This window comes from Hippoglossus stenolepis, chromosome 16, assembly GCF_022539355.2.
Source record: "Hippoglossus stenolepis isolate QCI-W04-F060 chromosome 16, HSTE1.2, whole genome shotgun sequence".
Taxonomy (NCBI): Eukaryota; Metazoa; Chordata; class Actinopteri; order Pleuronectiformes; family Pleuronectidae; genus Hippoglossus; species Hippoglossus stenolepis.
Genome location: NC_061498.1, coordinates 9,472,301 through 9,494,674, shown reverse-complemented (window position 1 = coordinate 9,494,674; position 22,374 = coordinate 9,472,301). Strand labels below are relative to the sequence as shown.

Sequence of the window (22,374 nt, the reverse complement as noted above, 5' to 3'; positions counted from 1 at the left end):
GATAGATAGATAGATAGATAGATAGATAGATAGATAGATAGATAGATAGATAGATAGATAGATAGATAGAAGGATAGAAGGATAGATAGATAGAAGGATAGATAGATAGATAAAAGGATAGATAGATAGATCGAAGGATAGATAGAAGGATAGATAGATAGATAAAAGGATAGATAGATATATAGGAGGATAGATAGATAGATAAAAGGATAGATAGATAGATAGAAGGATAGATAGAAGGATAGATAGATAAAGATAGATAGATAGATGAATGAATGATAGATAGATAGATAGATAGATAGATAGATAGATAGAAAGATAGATAATAGATAGATAGATAGATAGATAGATAGATAGATAGATAAGATAGATAGATAGAAGGATAGATAGAAGGATAGATAGATAGATAAAAGGATAGATAGATAGAAGGATAGATAGAAGGATAGATAGATAGATAAAAGGATAGATAGATAGATAGAAGGATAGATAGATAGATAAAAGGATAGATAGATAGATAGAAGGATAGATAGAAGGATAGATAGAAGGATAGAGAGATAGATAACAGGATAGATAGATAGATAGAAGGATAGATAGATAGATAGAAGGATAAATAGATAGATAGAAGGATAGATAGATAGATAGATAGATAGATAGATAGATAGATAGATAGATAGATAGATAGATAGATAGATAGATAGATAGATAGATAGATAGATAGATAGATAGATAGATAGATAGATAGATAGATAGATAGATAGATAGATAGATAGATAGATAGATAGATAGATAGAAGGATAGATAGATAGATAGATAGATAAAAGGATAGATAGATAATCGAAGGATAGATAGAAGGATAGATAGATAGATAAAAGGATAGATAGATAGATAGATAGATAGATAGATAGATAGATAGATAGATAGATAGATAGATAGATAGATAGATAGATAGATAGATAGATAGATAGATAGATAGATAGATAGATGATAGATAAGAGAATAGATAGATAGATAGATAGATAGATAGATAGATAGATAGATAGATAGATAGATAGATAGATAGATAGATAGATAGATAGAAAAAACAGATTGAAAACAAACATCTTACTATTAAAAAATGTAATATTTGTCTCTGAGCTCTCTTGCTCTCTACTCTGGATTTACCATCTCCTCCTGCCTGTAATACTCTACCCGCCCACCAGATGTCCCCAGATGTTCATCCTGTCTACATAATGAAAGCTGCTCACCAAGAGATAGATAGAAGGATAGAAGGATAGATAGATAGAAGGATAGATAGATAGATAAAAGGATAGATAGATAGATCGAAGGATAGATAGAAGGATAGATAGATAGATAAAAGGATAGATAGATATATAGGAGGATAGATAGATAGATAAAAGGATAGATAGATAGATAGAAGGATAGATAGAAGGATAGATAGATAGATAAAGGATAGATAGATAGATAGATAGAAGGATAGATAGAAGGATAGATAGATAGATAAAAGGATAGATAGATAGAAGGATAGATAGAAGGATAGATAGATAGATAAAAGGATAGATAGATATATAGAAGGATAGATAGATAGATAAAAGGATAGATAGATAGATAGAAGGATAGATAGAAGGATAGATAGAAGGATAGATAGATAGATAAAAGGATAGATAGATAGATAGAAGGATAGATAGAAGGATAGATAGATAGATAAAAGGATAGAAGGATAGAAGGATAGAAGGATAGATAGAAGGATAGATAGAAGGATAGATAGATAGATAAAAGGATAGATAGATAGATAGAAGGATAGAAGGATAGAAGGATAGAAAGATAGATGGATAGAAGGATAGAAGGATAGAAGGATAGATAGATAGATAGATAGATAGATAGATAGATAGATAGATAGATAGATAGATAGATAGATAGATAGATAGATAGATAGATAGATAGATAGATAGATAGATAGATAGATAGATAGATAGATAGATAGATAGATAGATAGAAGGATAGATAGATAGAAGGATAGATAGATAGATAGAAGGATAGATAGATAGATCGAAGGATAGATCGAAGGATAGATAGAAGGATAGATAGATAGATAAAAGGATAGATAGATAGATAGATAGATAGATAGATAGATAGATAGATAGATAGATAGATAGATAGATAGATGATAGATAGATAGATAGATAGATAGATAGATAGATAGATAGATAGATAGATAGATAGATAGATAGATAGATAGATAGATAGATAGATAGATAGATAGATAGATAAAAACAGATTGAAAACAAACATCTTACTATTAAAAAATGTAATATTTGTCTCTGAGCTCTCTTGCTCTCTACTCTGGATTTACCATCTCCTCCTGCCTGTAATACTCTACCCGCCCACCAGATGTCCCCAGATGTTCATCCTGTCTACATAATGAAAGCTGCTCACCAATTACAGCTTGTGTGAAATTAACACACATTTCTAAATGGAGCCTAAAGCAGTTGGCGTTTCCCGAACACAGTGACAGAGGAAGCAGAGTAAATGTCATTCAGCAGCATAATGCGTTCATGGAGGTGGATTTCTACTATAATCCATTACCTCGTGTTAACACAGCCTTTTGCATATGTTACAAGTGGCTGCCTAACAAGCAGCCTCCTGCCAGGGCTCAGAAACAGAACCAGTGAATAGATGTGAGAATCGTCCATTGCCAACATGCAATTGTCCTAATTTAACCACAGTGGATGGTGAAGGGAAATTAAAAGTGATATAAAAACAGCAGTCAAGTCAATATGGTCCAACAGATTGTTTGCTTTTGTTAACGCTGACAAAATGATAAAAGTGGCTAATTTGGTAAAGGTGGCTATTTCTATTCTGGATTATTTAGAAAATGACTTTCATTCTCTTTACATGAGAATGATCTGGATCCGAAGAAGACACTGATTTGCGTATGGATATTTCTTTGTATTTTTACTTTTAATCTCAGCTCCAGTAATAGATTGTATCTAAAGATGGAAGACATGTCTCAGCCCGTTTGCATAGCATCACTTTACTCATGAGAACACATACCTCCACCAAGGCCCAAAAGTCCCGTTAAAACTTTATACACTCATAGATATCAGTTCTCTCAGTATGCCTGATTCCGTTTGGCTGTACTCATGGGGAAGCTGTCATGTCTGCCCACCAGGTTGTGTGGTGACGTCTGTCAGGTGAGCGCTGCTCTTTAAAAGCAGGTTGAAGTCAACCCCTTGTGAGCTGACATTGTGGCCACAGCACAAGTTGTAAAGTTAATTTAGAGAAACGTGTTTATAACATTAACTTTAACTGACTTGTTTGGCGCAAACTTAAGTCGCTACTCCTGATTTCTCTCATGTGTGGTTGATCCAATTTGCTAACATTTCTGTGAGGATGTTTAGAGTCAACACGACCTGAAACAATTAAATCAAAGCAAAATAAAATTGTTTGAAAAAAAAAATAGGTAAAAGATTAAATAAAAGGTAAATGAAATACGAAGAATTAAGCAGAATAGGAATGGCCACTTTATCAGAAAGTTAAAAAAAAAGCCTATTGACCAACTTTATACACGTCGATTATTCCAAGTAATATTTGCGGTGAGGCTCGTTGAGAGCGTTAATGTTGTCCACCACTTACCAGGGATTTACTCACTGTGCTTTTACATTAATTGTCCAAACTGTCTTTTGGAATAAAACCAAACCACATGTTGCCCTGGGTAAGAAGCAACGTGCAAACAAGAACGCCAGGTCCCATCGTGCAGGCAATTTGGTTAGATAAAAGTTTAATGAGGCATCGTCTATCATCCCTGACATCGTTTACACAGCCCGGGAGATTCATTAATGGAGACTATTTTGGGGTTTGGCAAATGCACCTGAATAATTAAGAGCCAGGTTATGTATTAAGACTGTTTGTTATTTCTCCATTGCTGTGTAGTGACCATCAAGTACCATTGTGACAGTCTGGATTGAACATTGTGCCATTGTGACCATAGCTCAGTTTGATTGTTTTCCTGTAAATCATACAGTGAATATGTATCCATTTAAAATTTAAATTGTTACTTCATTCCAATAAAATAATATTTTTTATACTCTTCTTGAGATCCAGAGAGATAGATTGCTGTAGTTTGCAAATTCTTATTTTGATAATATACAAAATATGAATGTATTCTATGGTCGATCAGCTGTTTATCACGAATCTGACAAAGTTGCATGAACGAATGCTACATACTTACTGCTGCTCTGGAACTTAATCCAATAGACACTGTCTGAACCATGTACCAGGAAGTACTACTTTTGCCCCATTAAATATTCTCCACCTGCAAACCAGAAGATTTGCACTGGTCTGTAAATTTATGACCAGTCTCATCAACTCTCAGTTGATCTGTGTTGATCCTGTTTGGCACTAGTGGGCTTTACTTTACTTGAAATGCACAAAACTACCACAAAGTTATCAGATACTTAAAGTCAATCTTTCCTTGCGGTTTCATTTTCTTTTATTGTAAACCAATACAGGACTTTAACATAAATGTGACTGGAAAGGCACCTGTCAAAGAATTCCTCTGGAGATTCTTTCCAAGTAGAGATATGAGAGAATTTAAGTCGTGAGGAGAGAAGCCTGTTTATTTGGTTGCATGTTTTTAGGTCTCTCACTGAAAAGTGCAGAGATCATAAGACGAGCTAAATTCTATACACACCGGCCTGTTGTGTTTCACCTCCCTGCTGTGCTTATCTCTGCTGTTTCTAATCTGGTGGAAATATGTCTAAGTCTGAAACATGGCACGAGAACAGTTCTGTTATTGACTCATTAGACGTTAGAGATAAATTAAAAGACACAGGAAACAGTAAGATACAGCCGTGTTTTGCTGTGTTCGACTGAGCTGAGTTTATGGTCTGAAAATAAGCACAGTTTTGTGTAATTTGTTATTTTGAACACTGGGTGGTGCAAGAGATTGCAGGAGCCTAGGATTGTGTTGATTAGAAGTGCTGCAGTGCCATCTTGTGGCAAACTGTGTTTCCCTGAGCCAATTTTTAATGACCCAACTCATCTTTACAGGGAGCATTTATGATCAGAATACAACATTCTCTCTTGAGAACATATAATTTTGTTACCGTTAAACCATAAATTTACATGAACCCAAGCGATTTACAGCTTTTCTCTACATGTTTAAGAGGCTCACATTTCTCCACTGTGACGGATTTCTGTTGTAACTGGGAGGAACAGGTGGAAACGGCCTCGCCTTTGGGGAAGTCTCCATCTCCAGGGCGGATCTGACCACCTGTGGGTTTTATATTTTCCACCAGAAAGGGAAGATGACACACAAATTCCCCACGTCGAGCTGTAAGAGGATCATTTCTTCTGTTTGACTCTACTCTCTCCCCGTCCACAGAGAGGAAGTGTGTGTGGGATGTGGGTCACAAGGTGTAAGAGATACATCGGGTGTTGTGTGTTTTAGCTGTAACAAGAGGCTCTGATATCACTTCTGTGTGTTGCTCAAGTGAGTGGGTTGGGTTGATGAGAAATCTGGGAATTGTGATGAAGAATTTGGAGCCTTCGTTTAATTTAGTACATTTTTGATTTTTTTCGAGGGGGAGTGGATGTTGAGCAAAAATTCAGATTCTTTTCTGTGGAACACAGGGGAAATAAAAGGCTGAGCCAGAACTGTAACAGTTTGAGATTTCAGGGGATGGTAGTGGAGATTATGTTGCCACTCATGGAGGCTGCTGCAAGTGAAGCGACTGAGCCTCAGCTGTTGTTATGAACCGAGGACCTGGGTGAGCGGACAGCTGCACGGGCCAAGAAAGCAAAAGTTATTGCAGCGCTGAGCAGTTGTCCTGTGTCATTATAGCTGAAGGTGCAGAGGGGGGGGAAAAAAAGAGAAAGCGAAAGGCACAGAGCTGCGTCCTTCAGCTTCCTCATGATATTTATACAGTGCGTGCAAACAGCGACGGGATGATATGAGATGAAAATAAATAAAAAGATCAAGTGGTGACATGTGCCGATGCACGACAGAGAAATCCTGCAACTTCTGCAAATCACATTACTGTTGCTCCACTAAATATATTAACTTTAACTATTTGATTAAACAAGCATGTGATCTATCTTTTCAGTTGCAGTTTTAAGATTTTACATGTAAGTGGCTTTTATTGTTGACGTGGACGCCAGAGAGGAATTGTAGCCCCCACAAAATTTAGGGGGGAAACCCCCCTCGACCTTCCTGCCAGGATGCGGCTTGTTTTGCGAGTCAGATCAGCCGCCGCTGGAGACGTTTCAAAGGAGAACTGGGGACCAAAGTGAGCGAGGAGGGCAGCGGAGGATCTGCGATGAAAAGTCAGTGATACCTTCGCGGTGCCTGTTTGCCAAGTGATGACGGGTCATGAGTGATATGTGGAAAGTCCCTGCAGAGTCAAAACCCTTCGAGACATAAAATCATCCGTCTTTACCTTGGAGGAACTCGGCGTCGCATTTTGGTGATGATTTCATTATGTATTTTTTTCATCATGTGATGGGGAAGTCCTCCTGGCGGAGCGGCTGATTGGTCTGCAGGATGCGGAGGGAGTCTAGAATTATGGCCGAGTGAAAGCTTTTCTGGACCGGGTTCAAGAAATGCTGACGAGGCAAGACTAAACATCGCAAACCGCAGTTGAAAGATCCGCACATGTGCAGGCTCCCCCTGCTCTCCTGCCACCCTGGGATTAGTCCCATCCTGGGAGAGCAGCTATACATTTACATGTGTGCAGGCGGACACACACACACACACACACACACACACACACACACACACACACACACACACACACACACACACACACACATGCTTTACATGCACTGTATAATTGGAGAGAAGCAAGGCAAAGCTGTGAGAGAGGCCTGAGTGTCAAGAATGATTGGAAAATGAGAAATATGAAACATGACATTCCTGAGTAACCACAACTAGTAGCATAAATACAGTCTGCAGTTGTAGTGGTGTCAGGTTTGCAGCCTTGACGGTCTGTAATTGGACTTTTTTTTTTACCAAAAATTATAAAACACATTGAATTCATTGATTTAGAAAAGGAAGATGAGACAAATATTGGGAAATCAAAAGAAGAAACTGTCAATAAAGTTAAATTCCAACACTTCTTTCAATAACAGTGTCCATCATGGTGGTTGTGTTTTTGTCTGCTCGTTTTTGTTTGTTTGTCTGTTGGTCAGCAGCATTACACAAAAACTACGATGGATTACTACGAAACGTGAAGAAAGAATGTGCTGTTGGTCAGGGTGGAACCTAGAAAATCTTAGAGGCAGTTATGGATCAGGTGTTGAATCCATTATTCTTCACTTTCTTTAACATTGCAAGACTGTGCGTGTTTGACTCTTAATTCATGGATCTTGATGAAAACAATAAGGCATATTTTAGGGAACTGATATCTATGAGTGTGTGCATTATGGTGCAGCTTAATTGAATTTAAGGGGAAACCTTGGCTAACCAGTTACACAGGTACACTAGTTACAGTGATGAGCTGAAATGTCAGAACAGAACTCAACATGTCCAAATATGATGAACAGAGTGACGGTGAGAGAAACAGAGAAATATCCACAAAGCTACAGTGAAATTTGATTCCCATGATGCTCGGAGAGAAGTCAGCAGCGTCTCCTCACAGACAGGTGTGTGTGTGTGTGTGTGTGTGTGTGTGTGTGTGTGTGTGTGTGTGTGTGTGTGTGTGTGTGTGTGTGTTACCATGGTTACAGGGACACTCACCCTTCTGTTGTTCTGAAACTTTCTCCTGAATCCCAATTGCAGGGTCTTGGGTTATTGTAATTGTACCTCATTACTGAAATCTAGTAACATCAATTTTCATTTTGATTGAGATTACGCAGGGTGGCCAACACGCTGTCACGTCTCTCAAATCAATCCGTCGTTTAGCCTCAAAGCCTCTTACTCGTGTAAATATAATTATATATCTGTTTAATTGACTTTCTGTCAAAGTCTAAAAATCTCTTCTTTTTTGACTGAGGTGCACACACACACACACAGATAACACAGTAAAATCAACATCTTTTACCTATGCAGACATTTGCATCATTAGTCTGTTTTGTTTGCAGGGGTTAGATAATCATGCTCACCAGTTACGTGATGCTGGAACCGCTGCTACAAATTTGAAAGTTAAATCTTTATGGTGCATTGGGGGAAATGTTCTCTTCTTTTATCAGACGGCACCTGTGGGTTCTTTGCTTAATTTAGCTGCCGAGGTGTCAGGAGATGAATCGCCTCTTTGACATAACGAGAAAAAATATGACTCAACCAAACGAAACGGTTCAAAAGGTCAATGCAGTGAAACGCTCCTTGATTTATGAGCATTGAGGGAACCTACCCTCAGGTTTAATCATGATCATGTCATCCATTTGTGATGTGTTTTTAAGATTATTCCATGTATACAAATTGTTTCTCCTTCCAACCTGCAATCTACTTCAGTTAAAGCCTGCATAAGGTTTTAATGACGATAATTTTAAATATGAAACAACTGTTGGTGCAATAATCATTTCCTGTTGTTACCTCTGCCAAGGAGCTTTTGTCTTTTCACCCCTGTCCGTTTGTTTGTTGGTAAGTTTGTTGGTTTTAGCGAGATTGCGCAAGAACTACTGCACAGATTACCACACAACTTGGTGGAAGGAAGCTGTTTGGGTCTGGGCACAGCCTCTAAAACTTTGGTGCACATCCAAGAATTTTTGTATCTTTTCCCCCAAAGAATAATTCATGGATCTAGATTTAAAAAGAAAAATCTTGCTTATTTAGGCGACTTATTATGACTGTAAGTGTTTGCATTTCTGTGAATTTAAGGGAGCTATGGAGACTCAGTGCCATTCTAGTTGTGGATTCATTCTTGATTACTGTACTGTATTTAGTTTGCTCCTCCCTCTGTGTTAAAACATTTCCAGGTGCCCATGCCTCCGCTAAAGAACAAGCTTAAAGGGACATGTTTCTACTCAGATCATTAGATCATTGTAGAAAAATAACTGGAGCTCTGTTTTCAGATGATTTCTGCCTCCATGCCCTGAAATAGCGCATGAAGCCCATTTCAACATGTTCTCTCTTGTTCGTCGGAGCTTGTTACCATTTCCCCATCCAACCCCACTCCTCCTCCACGAAACCATAAAAGCAGTTAGGCAGTAGCAGAGGCAGGACCAGGCCCCCTGCCTGTACGGGGTCAGGGTTCAAGCTCATTAGCTGCTACAGTGAATGGTTCATCTTGCTGGCACAAGCCAGGTTTTACTACGTCATCCTTCCTGCATCCTGGCAGTCGGTGCTCAGCTCGGTCTTCTCTCTGTCTTCTCTCTGTCCTCCTCTTTTCATGGTTGTCTCAGACCTTTTTAAAGTCTGACACCATTACTTCATAACCACGTGACATCATGGCTCTGTCACAAAGACAAATAGCGTTTTTTTTTTTCTTCTGAAGAGTGAGGGGTTACGACATGTGACTGGAAGTGGGCTTTTAAAGGACGACTTGGATGATGGAGCGTTTGGGTGTGGGGGGGGGAGCAGGTCCCTTCTTTTGACTCTTTTGGCTGAAGAACATAGGAGAGATTTGTGAGGGAGACATTCATCTTTGGTCATGGGGGAGTTTAACTTGAAAAACAACATCTTGGTGCGTCCAGACATGAGATTTAAATCATTTTATTGTATCTTTTTGTTGAGTGTTCCTTGTTATGAATACATGACCAGTAAGCTGCTGGATGACGATTCAAACAGGCAGACATGTGATCTCCGGTTTGTGTTGGTTTTGAACCTACACCAGGCCGTATACGTTGTGGGTTTCTGGCCGCGGGTGTCCTCACTGATTGTTAGCGTAATGCTTATTCCTGGCCTTCCTGAAAAGTCAACACGGTGCTGTCAAACATCGTTGTTGCTTCTCGCTGACGTTTCATGAATATAATTGTCGCTGAGCGCTGACTGTTGTCACGCTGATTCTTGACACGGGAGAAAATGGTGGAGCAGAACCAAATCAAACATTACCTTAAGGAATAAGGGGGTAGAGAAAACCACAGACTCCAGTTTTACTCAATTACTTACTGCTTTGTGGTCAGGGCTGATCCTCCCAGACACAAAGTCCACCTTCCCACCATTTACCTTCTCCGAGTCATGCCTTCCATCTTGCGTCATTGGCGTTACCGAGCACCAAGTTTGGAGTGGCATGCTGGCAACAACGCTCGTAAACTTATCGTAAGCTTTATCTTTTACCTTCTAATATCTTGCTGTCAAACAGCAAACACGCTGATCTCATTTTCATTTATTCAAATCCTAATAAGCTCCTGCTGCTCCGAATATAACTTTTGCATTTGCATGGTGCAGCATTCAGCTGCTGCAGTCAAATCAATCCGCTCATCTCTGGCACAGCAGCGGACAGTTTGCAGACACTGTTCTAGTTCCTTTAAGCCCCTGTGTCATTCCCGATATGTCCCCCCGCTGTGTCTCCCAGTCTGCAAGAGCAAGCAGCGGTCAGGGACCCATGTGTCGTGCTGCAGGCGCCAGAGCGTTCTGCAGCGGGCGATGTCCGCAACCGCGCTGAGGTTTGCTGCTTTCACTATAGCTCAGCGAGCAGTGAACTCAGCAGACCACTTAAAGGCTGAGGCAAACTCTTACCATCCATGCAAAGGCTGCTGCAGGAGAATAGCAAGACAGAGGGCGGGAATGAAAAATGGCTTGAAGTTCGCTTTACCTCTATTTGTATTTGGTGCAGGCCTGTTCAGATCGACTGCGCAGCTGATCAAGCTCTCAGGTTGGGTGTCGAGTCTGAAAAGTTACTAGTTTTGCATTGCGTAAGAGGAAGAAGTGCAGGAGGAGGTGAGCAGCTTCACATATCGGAGAGAATCGGTTGGATGCTGCCCGTTTGTAGTTCTGGGAGTTGGACACAACTGCTGCAATTCACCTCAGGCTGTGCACTTATTCATCGCAGTTGTGTGAGGGGCAAACAAAGGTGAAGCGGATGAAAAGATTTGCTGCGTAATTGTCTAACACTCTTCAGAAATTGCAAAGTGAAAAACCTGTCAGGGGGTCGTGGTTGTTATCACAGTGTGTGAAGCTCATTTCAAAGTATAGGGAGGAGGAGTGGTGGACTGTGGAAAGGTGAGAGAGGGCTGTGCTCCTTCATCCACTTGCATTTCAGGTCCGCACACACACACACACACACGCATCTCTCCTGCTGGCCCCATGCATATTGTTTTATTTTTTGACAACAGATTCAGTTACATAATGAACCCCATCCATATCAAAGGCTGGACCAGGGATAGACGTGGCGTGGCTCCAAGCCCCTCAGAACGGGCCAAAACCACATGGGAGAACAAACTCTTCCCTATTATTCCCCCCCTCTACCCTGCTCTTTGTCATACCACAAAAGATATCAAGTGTGAGAGAATAGACATGTGTTGCTGATCATACGCGTATTAAACAAATATCGCAATGGTCACCTAATATGTTGCGGTGGTCTGTCCGTTTTCGTGTGTCCCAGAAACCAGAGAAAGCGTGGCAACCCAGACATGTATTATTATTATTTTTTTTAAATGCATTCCTCATGGCACTGCACCATATAGGATTTGTGAGGATTGAGCTGGTGAGTATAGAAAATCCAACCGCGGTGGTAAACGGGTTGTCATGGGCTCTGCTGTTTAGTCTGAATCGCCATGTTGCACTGGGCGACAGGATTTGGTGCTCCCACAGAGTGCACTCACACACGCCTGTGCCAGCGCTGAGCTACATTTAAAACTCTGCTCCTGCTGTCCCTGCCGCACCTTCTGCCAAGCAGCTCCACAAACAAGAGAAATAAGGGAGGGAGACTTTTCTTTCTTGTTTTTTTATTTTCTACCTGAGACTCTCCAGCCCTTTCTGTCCATTTCCTGTCGCTTCGTCGTATTCTGACAATGTGCTTTTTGTCTTCTTTTCTTCTTTGTCTCTACCTCTACTACCTCTGCATCAGTAGCATGCAACATTTGTGGCAAATGCTCCGCCCACACTCCACATTCCAGGGTCTCACAGGATGCACATGCTGGTGGCTCGGTCCCTCTCTCCTCTGACTCACTGGCGACAGAAGAGTTGTTTGGGTGCTGGGGGGCTGTGGGGTAGGTTCACTGTCTGTGTGTGTATATTTGTAAGGAGGTGGGGGGCTAATATGTTAATTTATCATTCTGAATTTCATCAACCAGAGATTCCCTCATTCTTAAAATCTTAATGGTTTCTCATAATCAGTGATTAGAAGATTTTCAAACATATGCTGAACTTGATAATTTTACATTCTAAAATGTTCACTGATTCTATATGGTGAATTTCAAGAGGACAAAGAGTAGTGTGTTAAATGCTGTCAATCCTTAAAAGTCTGAGCGCAGTGTGATAAGTACGTAGGGAGGCATAAAGTGTGAAGGGAAAAAGGTTGAGATGAGACAACTTCAAGCAAAGGATGGAGAAAAGTACTGGAGCGATGCCACAGTTCAACAAAAGCACAAAGCTGTGACAATGAAAACACAGCCATAGTTACTCATCAACAAGTCCTAGAGCTGTGGAAATAAGATGAGCAGCTATGCTGCCACCACATTCACAATTGAGATGTGCCAAGAAAAAGTGAAAAGGAGAGAACAAATGAAAAAAGAAAGTGAAAGACTGTGGACAACTGTTCAGAGAACAGACCAGATGTCAGATTGTTGTTTTATTTATTTGTTTCCAGCCTTTAAAAGAAAGACTTGGGAACACTCCACCCTGTGTGAAGGTTTCTCTTAAACACAATTACTATCATCATTCTACAATGCTGATGAAGTTTGACAAAATTATATGTTTCATATATAATTTTACCAAATGTCCATTTTCTAAGTGCCAGAAACGAATCATTAATCCGAAGCAGTGAGATAACCTGACAGTCTCTGACTCTCTGGTGCAGTAATCCTTCCCCAGCTGGAGCTGCAAACAGGTTAAAACAGACACTAAGTATTATTGACAAATAGTTTTACACCCAGGTCTGAATATCTTTCCAGTAACGATTTAACTCGTTTCTGCCTGATTGAAGCAGCAGATTTTTAAATTCCATGACCACAAAGTTTGAACAAAGATTTATTTACTGATCCTTCCAGATTTACCAAGATATAGTCCAATCCTCAGAAGTACAAACAAAGTCCAACTTTATTGACAGTGAAACCCAAACTGCTTTGCTTTACTTTGTAACTTCAGATACTTTTGAAAGAAGTCATATTTCCTTCTCTCCTTTTAGCTGCAAACTGATTTAAATCTGGAATCAGGTCCTCGAATGAACCGGTTGATGGAAGTACTGCTGGCCAGTCGTAGGTGACCTTGGTGGAGCCAGCATCAATTTAGTGGCGATTTTGAAAGACGGGAGTGTTGGCAGCCCTCCTTCTCTGTGCGGGCCCGTCCGTGTGGAATCGGGCATGTCAATGTTGGTTCTGTCGGCCACCCTGTTTTGCTTGGCCCGCGTGCCAGCAAACACAGGAGACACCAATACTAAAATGGACGGCTTTATTTAGTGAGAAGAACGGGGCGTCGAGGCAAAAACGAGCCTCAGGAAGTCGTTTGGTTGGGCGGAGCAGCTAAGTTGTAGTTGAATGTATTTTCGTTGGAAGCTGTGGGAGATACTGTAGCAAACAAGAGCAGCTTTTTTTCCAAGAATTAATGCCATTTTGATTTGAATAAAGTCAAAGCTTTATCTGCACGATGGATATTTCATATTAAATTTGAAAAAAGAATTGAGAAAAGAATAATTTCTGTAATGTAAAAGTATCCAGGCATCACAAAATGTTGAGGGACACACAATCTGTCTATTTTTGGGACTGGGAACTGTTATTATTCTCTTTTTTGAAGATAAAGTGTAAAATCATCGTTACAAGCCAGTTAACTGTAAAACAGCCGTCAGTGATGAGACATTAGCTGAACCCTGGATGAAGCCTCAGCGCATCAAAGCGGGATCAGGCCGGGCCGATTCAGTGACAGGCAATAACCACTCTTTATGTCCACTTCATTTCCCTTGCAAATCAGCCTCGCATTCTCCGAGTTTTCACAGTTCCCAGCTCCCCTCTTTTTTCCCCGAAACATGCCCTGAGTCAGCCAGGCTCATTAGACAGGATGAGACTATTACCAGGCGAGTTATCCCGCTCCTAACAATGGGATGTGGGATGTGTCGTGCCTCTCCCCCCGCATGCCCTCGGTTTCCAAGACCGCGACTCTCTCCTGGTCCAGTAACGCCCGTCCCTCCGTCAACGATAAACGTGACAGCTGGAATGTAGCACAGCCTCTGCGTGCCAATGTCAAAATTATTGTAAATTACATGTTTAATTTTCATATCCAAGTCGTGCTCGAACGCGAGGGGAGTGCGCGGGCAGACAAAGAGTGTGTGAGCCTTTTATTGCACCTGATTTGAGCATATGGCTCCGTAGACAAAATGTTTTTCTCAGGCGAAATTGCAACTCTGGTGTAAAAATGTCCCTCTCCTCCTTCGTTCATTCATCCTTTTCATCCCTTCATTCAGTATAATGTGCCCATGTAACTCACAGTCGCCACCATTCCAGTTCATTTTTTTTTTCCTTTTTTGTCAGCTATTTACAGTAGGGCTCTCAGGACGCCCAATCAGAAACTGTGGACAAGTTCCAGGGCAACGGGACCCAAGCACCCTGAAGAGCCTTTTTGCCTCACTTTTATTCACTCCTGTTCTTTCTCAAGAGTTCCTCCTGAAAGTATTTGGCAAACACTGGTGAAAAAAAAAAAAAAAAAGAACTTTGAGACTTTGAAAAACAACAAGTCGCTCTTGAGCCACCCACACCCCATCTGCTGTGGTATTATCTTCTTTTATTATCTACAGATTATGTGCACTGATATGATTTCTACAGTTCGGTCTGCTGGTCATTGTGGTGGTTGTTCTTGTTGTTTTTTGTTTGTGAAGCGTTGTGATATGAGACAGTGAGGATGGGGGGGGGATAAAAAATCCTCCCCCTTGTGCATCTAATCGTCCATTCAGGACCCTCTTAATGGCTTGTCAGTTCCCCTTGCCCTTCCATTTTCTGTCCAATTAATTCCTTTCTAGCTCTCCGGATAAAAGGACACAATGGGGCCCCTCCACAGCATAATGAATCATTAAAATTCAGCAGCGCGGCCCTGGCACTTGGCTTCTCCCTGGGCTGGTTAGGGACGGCTGCTTGGCATGCATGCCAGGGCCAACTTGAGCAATCCACTCTCCGACCAGAGCAGATATGATCTCTCCCCATTCCTCTCCTTTCAGTGGTTTGACGAAAACATCTCAACTTTATTATTTTTGGTTTAAGGGCACATAAGAAGTGTCAAGCGCAGGGCGCCATAAGGTCAGAAAGTTTTGCGAGCAGCACCAGACGTGGAGATGAGCCCGTTTGCAGCAGCAACTTGTAATTTTTGGTTTTGGACACCTATTTATTTCTCTGAGGAAAAGCGTTTCAGCTCTACAGCAACGGGATAATTTAACGGGTATTTTACAAAATACACCTAATATCAGTAGCGTCCAATAAAATTTACAGTTAAGGTTTAATTGGAAAAAATGTTCGGAGGATTGAGAGCTGCGAATAATACAGGTCTCACTTGTCTCCCCTCACAGCTGTGGCTCACGGTACAGATGTTAAACAACCCGGCTCATATGAACAGCTGGTAGTCAGCGCAATGCCATTCAAATATTTATTATTATTTTACATATTCTTTCCAAATAAAAACGTAATCATGAATGCAAATAAGAGACATAGACAAATATCAAGAACAGTATCTTTTATTTTGAACCAAAAATGGCCAGCGCATGGGTTAGCTGTGCATGTGTGAATGAAACTCTAGTTAATAGAACAATAGTTTTCACAGCCTCTCTCAAAATTATACACCAGAATAATATACAAAAACACGGTTCTGTGGTCAGAACCTGGAACGTGATGCTCTGTGTGCTTCTCATACGGCGTCTCGCCGAACACGACAAACCAAGGCTAGAAGGAATGATGTCAAATTATGCACCAGGATAATATACAAAAACACGGTTCTGTGGACAAAACTTGTACCGGGATGCACTGTATGTGTTTCTCATACAGCACCTCACAGAATATGACAAACCAAGGAATGATTTAAAATTCAGGATATAGTCAAATTAAGGATATAAAGAGGAGCGGGTTAACTGTGGGACTTTCTGGTGTGGATTACTGATTGTGTGCTGCCGGATGTTTGTTAATAATTCAATGTCTTATACTGAAATACTGACGATAAGCATTAGAAGGCACAAAGACGTTTTTGTTGTTTTTTACGAGACACTGCAGCAGTGAGCGATGGCTCGGATAAATTTGGGCAAATACTCAAACAAGTAATTTCCTCTTTAAACCCGACTCTAAATTACGGAAAAAGTTGAAATGATAAGAGTGGTCGTAAGTATCACTTGTGTGTATTATATCACGGGATATGTATCTCCTCTCTCACGCGTAGAGCTGCACTTTATCTCCCTGACGCACACACATGGATGCACGTACGTACACATGTGCGTGCGTTGTCCATCCGCGTATACAGGAGGTCCAGCTGACATGTCACTCAGAGTGCGTGGTGTTATTTTACCCCATTTCCTTTAACCCTAGATCATGACTAATCGCGATTTGCCAAGCATAGCTTTCAGACACCTGTTCTGTCCTGTGCACGTCGGTCCTGCGCCACTTTCTTGCAATAGGGAACGGAGACGCAGGAAAGGGTGGAAATTGGACCGGAAATTCTTCTTCAATGGAATGATATAAAATGCACTGAGCTCGTGCTGTCCTTCACTTCACTTACTGTGTTTTCAATACAAGCCAAACAGTACTGTAAATAACCAAACCCACATTACATGTGTTATCTACTTGAGAACAAAAAATAAAATAAAACCAATAATGCATGAACATAAATACATAAGACTTTTATGCCAAAATGACACTATAAGATTCATATGAGCAATTTAGTTAAGACGGATCCACTAATGCAAATGGACAAGTGTGCTGCGATATAGCTCTGGCCATTAATGTAAATTTTACTGCAAATTTACATAATTGGTCCCGTGTATATTCTCCAATATGTCGGCTTCTCCATCTGCTCCACATCACAATTTGGCCAAAACCGTTCCTCTCCTACACAACTCGGGGGCAGGCCTTTGCTCTACCTCAAGTGTGCGCACACGTGCAATCTTTAACTGGAAAGATGAGGGGTGTACAGGATGTAGGCGTAGGTGACATGTCCTCATGGAGGAGTTTGGCTCACCAACAACACAATTTGTCCCTGTAAAAAGTCTTAAGTGTCTTTTTCACCGCAACAATATAACTTTGTATAAAATCAGCAGGCACTTTTTTTTTCATTTGTTTGCTTCACGTTCAAATGGTCACAGGTAACTTACTACCCACCAAACACACTCCTCCACCTGCACCTTACGTCCTTCATTAGTAGTGCATCAATCTGAATGAGTTTTCGTGTGCGAACTGACGGCTTCTCGTCCCCTTAAGGTCGCGACAGTGTGGTGTAGACGGGCTGGTCCCAGCTGGAGGCAGTGGGGCTGTGGGCAGGAGCCATGGACAGGCTGTTGAGGATGGGGCTGCTGTAGGGCCGCCTGGATGAGTGGAAGTAAGGGTACTGGTAGAGGCTGGAGGGGTAGCCAGAGTAAGGGTTGTAATAGTTGGAGCTCTGGAGGTCAGTATAGTCACACTGGGAGCTGGAGAAAGAGGCCGCGGCCGAGGCAGCTGACGCGGCTGAAGTGACACAGGCCTGGCTGCTGTAGGAGCCGTAATCGGTGTGTGAAGGGGACCCGTGGGAGTGCTCGCTGTAGTGGCTGGGGCTCAGTTGCTCCGTTTTAATATGGAGTCGGTGCTGGCCCACCTCGCTGGTGGAGGAGGAGGACATGGCGCTCTTGCGACTCCACGCTGACCCGTTGGCGCCTGCGTGGCTGTATGAGGAAGTGTAAGAGCTGCCGGGCGCTGGAGCCTGCCCGTGGCTGTGGTCTGCGGGCAGGCCGGAGGAGCCTGAGGTGTGGCCGTTGAGCAGGAGGTACTGGTCGAACTCGTGCACGTCAAAGGTCTCCATGTTGCTGATGACATCGGTGCTGAGCTCAGAGATGTCAACGTTGCTGAAGTCGATGTTTTGCCTGCTGCTGTCGACATGGCGACGGCCCTCGTGCTTCAGATCCTGCTTCAACCCGTGGTGCAGTTCTGTCTTGGGAGTAGTGGGCGGTGTTGGGGGACCGTGGGGCTGCCCTGATAAAAAAACAGTATCAGAAATAAAGCATGTTACACACAGATGATTCAAACAAGTGGCCTGAAACTATTTTTAAATAAAAAATTTGTGCGATATATTTTTTGGTGTTCAATTTGAAAACACACCTGCATGCTCAGGGGGGTGGTGCCCGTCGGTCATCCCTGCCAGTCCTCCCATCCCTGGTTCAGCTTTGTACATGTGATGTGCCAGCTCTGCTCCTGAGTCCGAGTCGCTCTGGCCCGGTTTCACATTCTTCCGTCGCCGAGGCTGGTACTTGTAGTCTGGATGATCTTTCTTGTGCTGAACCCGGAGCCTCTCTGCTTCGTCTACAAACGGCCTCTTCTCACTCTCTGAGAGCAAACTGCACGGGGGAAAAGAATTATAACACATGACAATTAATTCAGTTACACTTATTCTTGCATGAACCAAGTTACTTAGTAGCTTTTTACTCATTATCAAGGGGGGGAAAAAATGCAGATTTTCTTTTATTGATTTCTTCTTCTAGCTCATTAACCATAAAGCCCAAACTTTGTTAAAATTAACGTTATATTTTGCTGTAATTGCCAATGCTGATTAAGAGAAATATTGTTTGTTTAATTTTGATGAAATACACGGAGACGTGTAGAAATCTGGAGCTTTGGATAAACAGTTGTTTTCTCCTGATAACAATTGACAGTATCCAATGTGTCCTTACCGCCACAGTTTCCCCAGCGTCTTGCTCAGCTCGGCGTTGTGCAGGTGTGGGTACTGGTCCGCCAGCTTCCTGCGGGCCGCCTGCGCCCAGACCATGAACGCGTTCATGGGTCTCTTGACGTGGGGTTTGCTCTTCAGAGATCCGTTCCCTCGCACGGGCATCGGCACCAGGGACCAGTCGTATCCCTTGAGCACCTGAGAAACCGCGTCCCGTATGCAAGCCGGAAACCGGTCGTCGTCCTCGGAGTCCAGCTTCTTGCCCAGGCCGGCGAGCAGGGAGCCCTGGCCGTCGGATCCCGTCGGGGAGAACGGCGCGTCGGAGTCGGACTCGTCCTGAGACAGGGAGCTGTTCGTGCCTGATGGACTGCAGGGCTGGTCGCTCCCTAACTTGTCATGCTCCTCTGTCATTTTTAACATCTTGTTGCGGGGGGGAGGGGGGATGAAGATCCGAGAACAAGCTGCAATGGCCAAATTTAAAACAAAAGAAGCAAATCAAATGTTACCGCTGGATGGAGGCGCGCAGCAGAGAGCCCCGTGCGCCTTTTTACGCACAGCAGTAAATCCCTTTAATAATGTCAGTAGGCAGGAGTCCGCTGTTTTCCCTCCGCTCCCCTGTTTGTTTGTCTTCGTCTGTCTTGTTTCCCGAGGCTGTCATGAGAGGTGCGGTCGTGAAAGTTGCGCTCCACACTGTGAGCTGCGGAGCGACGCGTTACAGCAACTTGAGTTGGGAGTTTAAAAATCGTCACCCCACCTTCCGCGTGGGATTGGCTGGAACAAATCACCTCTCCCCCCATTGGTTCCGGTTTCAAAATGGGCTTCATTATCTTTCATTTAATTTTCTCTCCCTTTTTTTTTTTTTTTGCTTCCATCGGTGACAAAGGTCTGCTTTTAATTCTAGTTGTAGAATTGTGACAAATAAGATGCTGCGCTCACTAAAGCTGATAGGGAATATATATGAGCTCAGAAATTATTCCTTCAATGTTTTATTGTTTTATTAGTGCATGAATAGAGATATATACTTATTGATCCCAAACTGGAATATTCATATATATATATATATATAAAAATCAAGATATAGTGACTATATCAAATGTCAAAATTTAATTTTAAAGACACATCAAAAACTATTTGGATTATTTCTCACTGGCATGAGGACCGAAGTGTAATATCTGACATTTAAACATGAACTATATAAACACTGGTCATCAGATAGAGTTGGTGCATTACATAATAGAATCAGAAAATTTCCAATAGTGTAAAGTATTAAGGTTTTGTAAAGACTAACAAATGTGTTAATAGCAAATTTTAACAATATAGTTCCTGTCAAGTCTGATCTATTGACAAACATGTCACCATGTTTAAAGATTATAAAGGATATTAAGTCCTCCATGACTGTATATATCTGATCTTTACTCTGTATGTGTTTAGTGCAAATAACTAAATATAAAAGAAAAATGATCATAACTCGGAAACACCTGAACTGACTCCTGACAAAAAGCTGTTTTGCTAATACAACAAAAACCTCTGACTGGTCGGACCCGTGCAAGCTCAATTACAGCTTCGGTAAATCGTCTGCATTTAGAAGAGGAAGTTAATTTGTCCCAACAGTATGTGTGATCCACCAGACACTTGTCACCATCAGTGAAGCATTGTTTTCATGACGTTGAAGTTAGAAAGAGCAGAAGAGATAAGAGGGTAGATTGAATCAGTGCCTTTGTTAATGCTGTCTTTGTGTTGATGTATTGTCAGATGATTTTTATCACCGGCCTCCCCGTGAAAAGACAAGGTGTGTTTGTGCTGGACGGCAGTTTGCTTTGCTCAATGTGCGCTGCATGTGGCTGAGGGGAGAAGAGAACATGATAGAAACTGTGGGTTGTAGGTAGAGAACAGAATTTCTGCAGAGGATGTAATGGTTTTGCACAGTAAGGTAAGATATTTGCATGTTTTTCCTCTGATAAACGATATGGTTTTAGAAAAAAACCCATTTTATTAAATGTCAAAGGACCGTCTGGCTCCTATTCCTTTTATATTTTAACACAAAATAAGTTGTTACCAATAATTTTTACCGTCTATCGGAGTTTTGGTTTGGTCAGTCCTCTCTTCCTTTCCTGCAGCTGCTGTCGAAGAGCTCTTTTGGGTCAAGTTCAGTGTGTGTGTGTGTGTGTGTGTGTGTGCATGTGCATGTGCGAGTGCGAGTGCGTGTGTAAGCGAGAGGGCGAGAGAGGGAGAACAGCCAGCGCAGAGTTGTCAAACATGAACAAGTCTGGCCTCATTCTCGTTCTGCTCCGCACATGGAAAAGTATTTACTCTACATGCATGTATGCATTTAAATCTCAGACATGTGGAGTTGTAGATCTTTTTGTGTCAGTGCCTGAGCATGTGTGAACTTGACACGCTTGGCGTTAACGTTTAAAAAATGAAATATTTGACTTTTACTTGGACATATTACATGTCAATCACATTGGTTTTCAGGAAAGTTACTACATGCGCCTCTTGCTCGCCCTGACATGAGGCTATAGTGTCACTCTCGATGAGAATACGTTAATACTTAATAATTTATCAGTTTGCTGTAACACAGGAGACGTAATTACCGTAATTTACACACAAATTAAATTGATTTCCTAATCCTGTTAATATTCCGAAGGGAATACTAACTAGATTAAAAAAGATTAAATCTTTTCCTCTGTTTGTGTCACATGTGATGATGGAAATCCCTGCTCTTAATCACTATATTGAACATGAATCAAGTGTCCCTGGCCCAAGTCCTGTTCCACCCAACATATTTCATGGAAATCCTTTAGTCAGGATCGAGGCATCCTGCCCGACGGACTGACAAACATAACACTTAATGAAACTGATGTGTCAAAGTTCAAAAAGGGTTTAATTTGTGGATTATTTATTGGGAATTCTGATGTGAGCTAGAGTGACACTGAGGAAAAATCCGCATGAATGACAGCTGTGTGTCACATCCTGTCCAAAAACAGTGAAACAGTCCTGTTTTCTTGCTAGAGAGAAAGAGACAGACATAAAAAAGACTCCAGCATTCCCCCTCCATGCCTCCCTGTATTGTGGCGAGAAACTCTGGCCAGAATTTGTGGGCTCTGCAGCCTCTTGATTAGAAAAGGAAGGAGCAACAGAGGAGAGGTAACCACGCATGAACCTTAAGTGTCCCGGAGAACGAAGGAAGGTTTTCATTTTCCGATTATTTTTTTTTTTGCAACAGGCATCTCAAAGGGAAAGAAGCGGGGTAAAGACTTTCAGATTTCTTCAGGGCCTTAGCAGAGCATGTTCGTTCTTTTCTCCTGCACCCTAGTCACTTCTAACCCACATGTAAATTATACTCTCTGGCTTCTAATGTGCATACAAAATTAAATTACACAGTCACCCGCAGGAATCTCGCCCCCTTTGGTCTCTGCTTCTGTGTTTTAATACACTTAGGCTCATTTCTTTACTCCAACCAA

General features: G+C 41.8%; 1 protein-coding gene across 1 annotated transcript; it reads right to left on the bottom strand.

The window, feature by feature from the left end:
* Window positions 1–15,733: 15,733 nt before the first annotated feature.
* Window positions 15,734–19,629, bottom strand: LOC118123391 (transcription factor Sox-8). Its single transcript, XM_035180746.2, has 3 exons — window positions 18,915–19,629; window positions 18,346–18,581; window positions 15,734–18,219 (listed from the first exon to the last, which is right to left on the bottom strand). Exons 1-3 carry the CDS (start codon window positions 19,328–19,330, stop codon window positions 17,471–17,473), a joined length of 1,401 nt encoding a protein of 466 aa, XP_035036637.1. The 5' UTR covers window positions 19,331–19,629; the 3' UTR covers window positions 15,734–17,470.
* Window positions 19,630–22,374: the final 2,745 nt, after the last annotated feature.

What these genes read in the sequence shown, in the direction of transcription:
- LOC118123391 (XM_035180746.2), bottom strand. Translation starts at nt 19,330, where the DNA reads ATGTTAAAAATGACAGAGGAGCATGACAAGTTAGGGAGCGACCAGCCC. An exon ending in ACGCTGGGGAAACTGTGGCG is followed by an intron (nt 18,582 to 18,914) that starts GTAAGGACACAT and finishes TCCCCCGTGCAG; the next exon opens with TTTGCTCTCAGAGAGTGAGA. An exon ending in CCACCCCCCTGAGCATGCAG is followed by an intron (nt 18,220 to 18,345) that starts GTGTGTTTTCAA and finishes TTTTTTTATCAG; the next exon opens with GGCAGCCCCACGGTCCCCCA.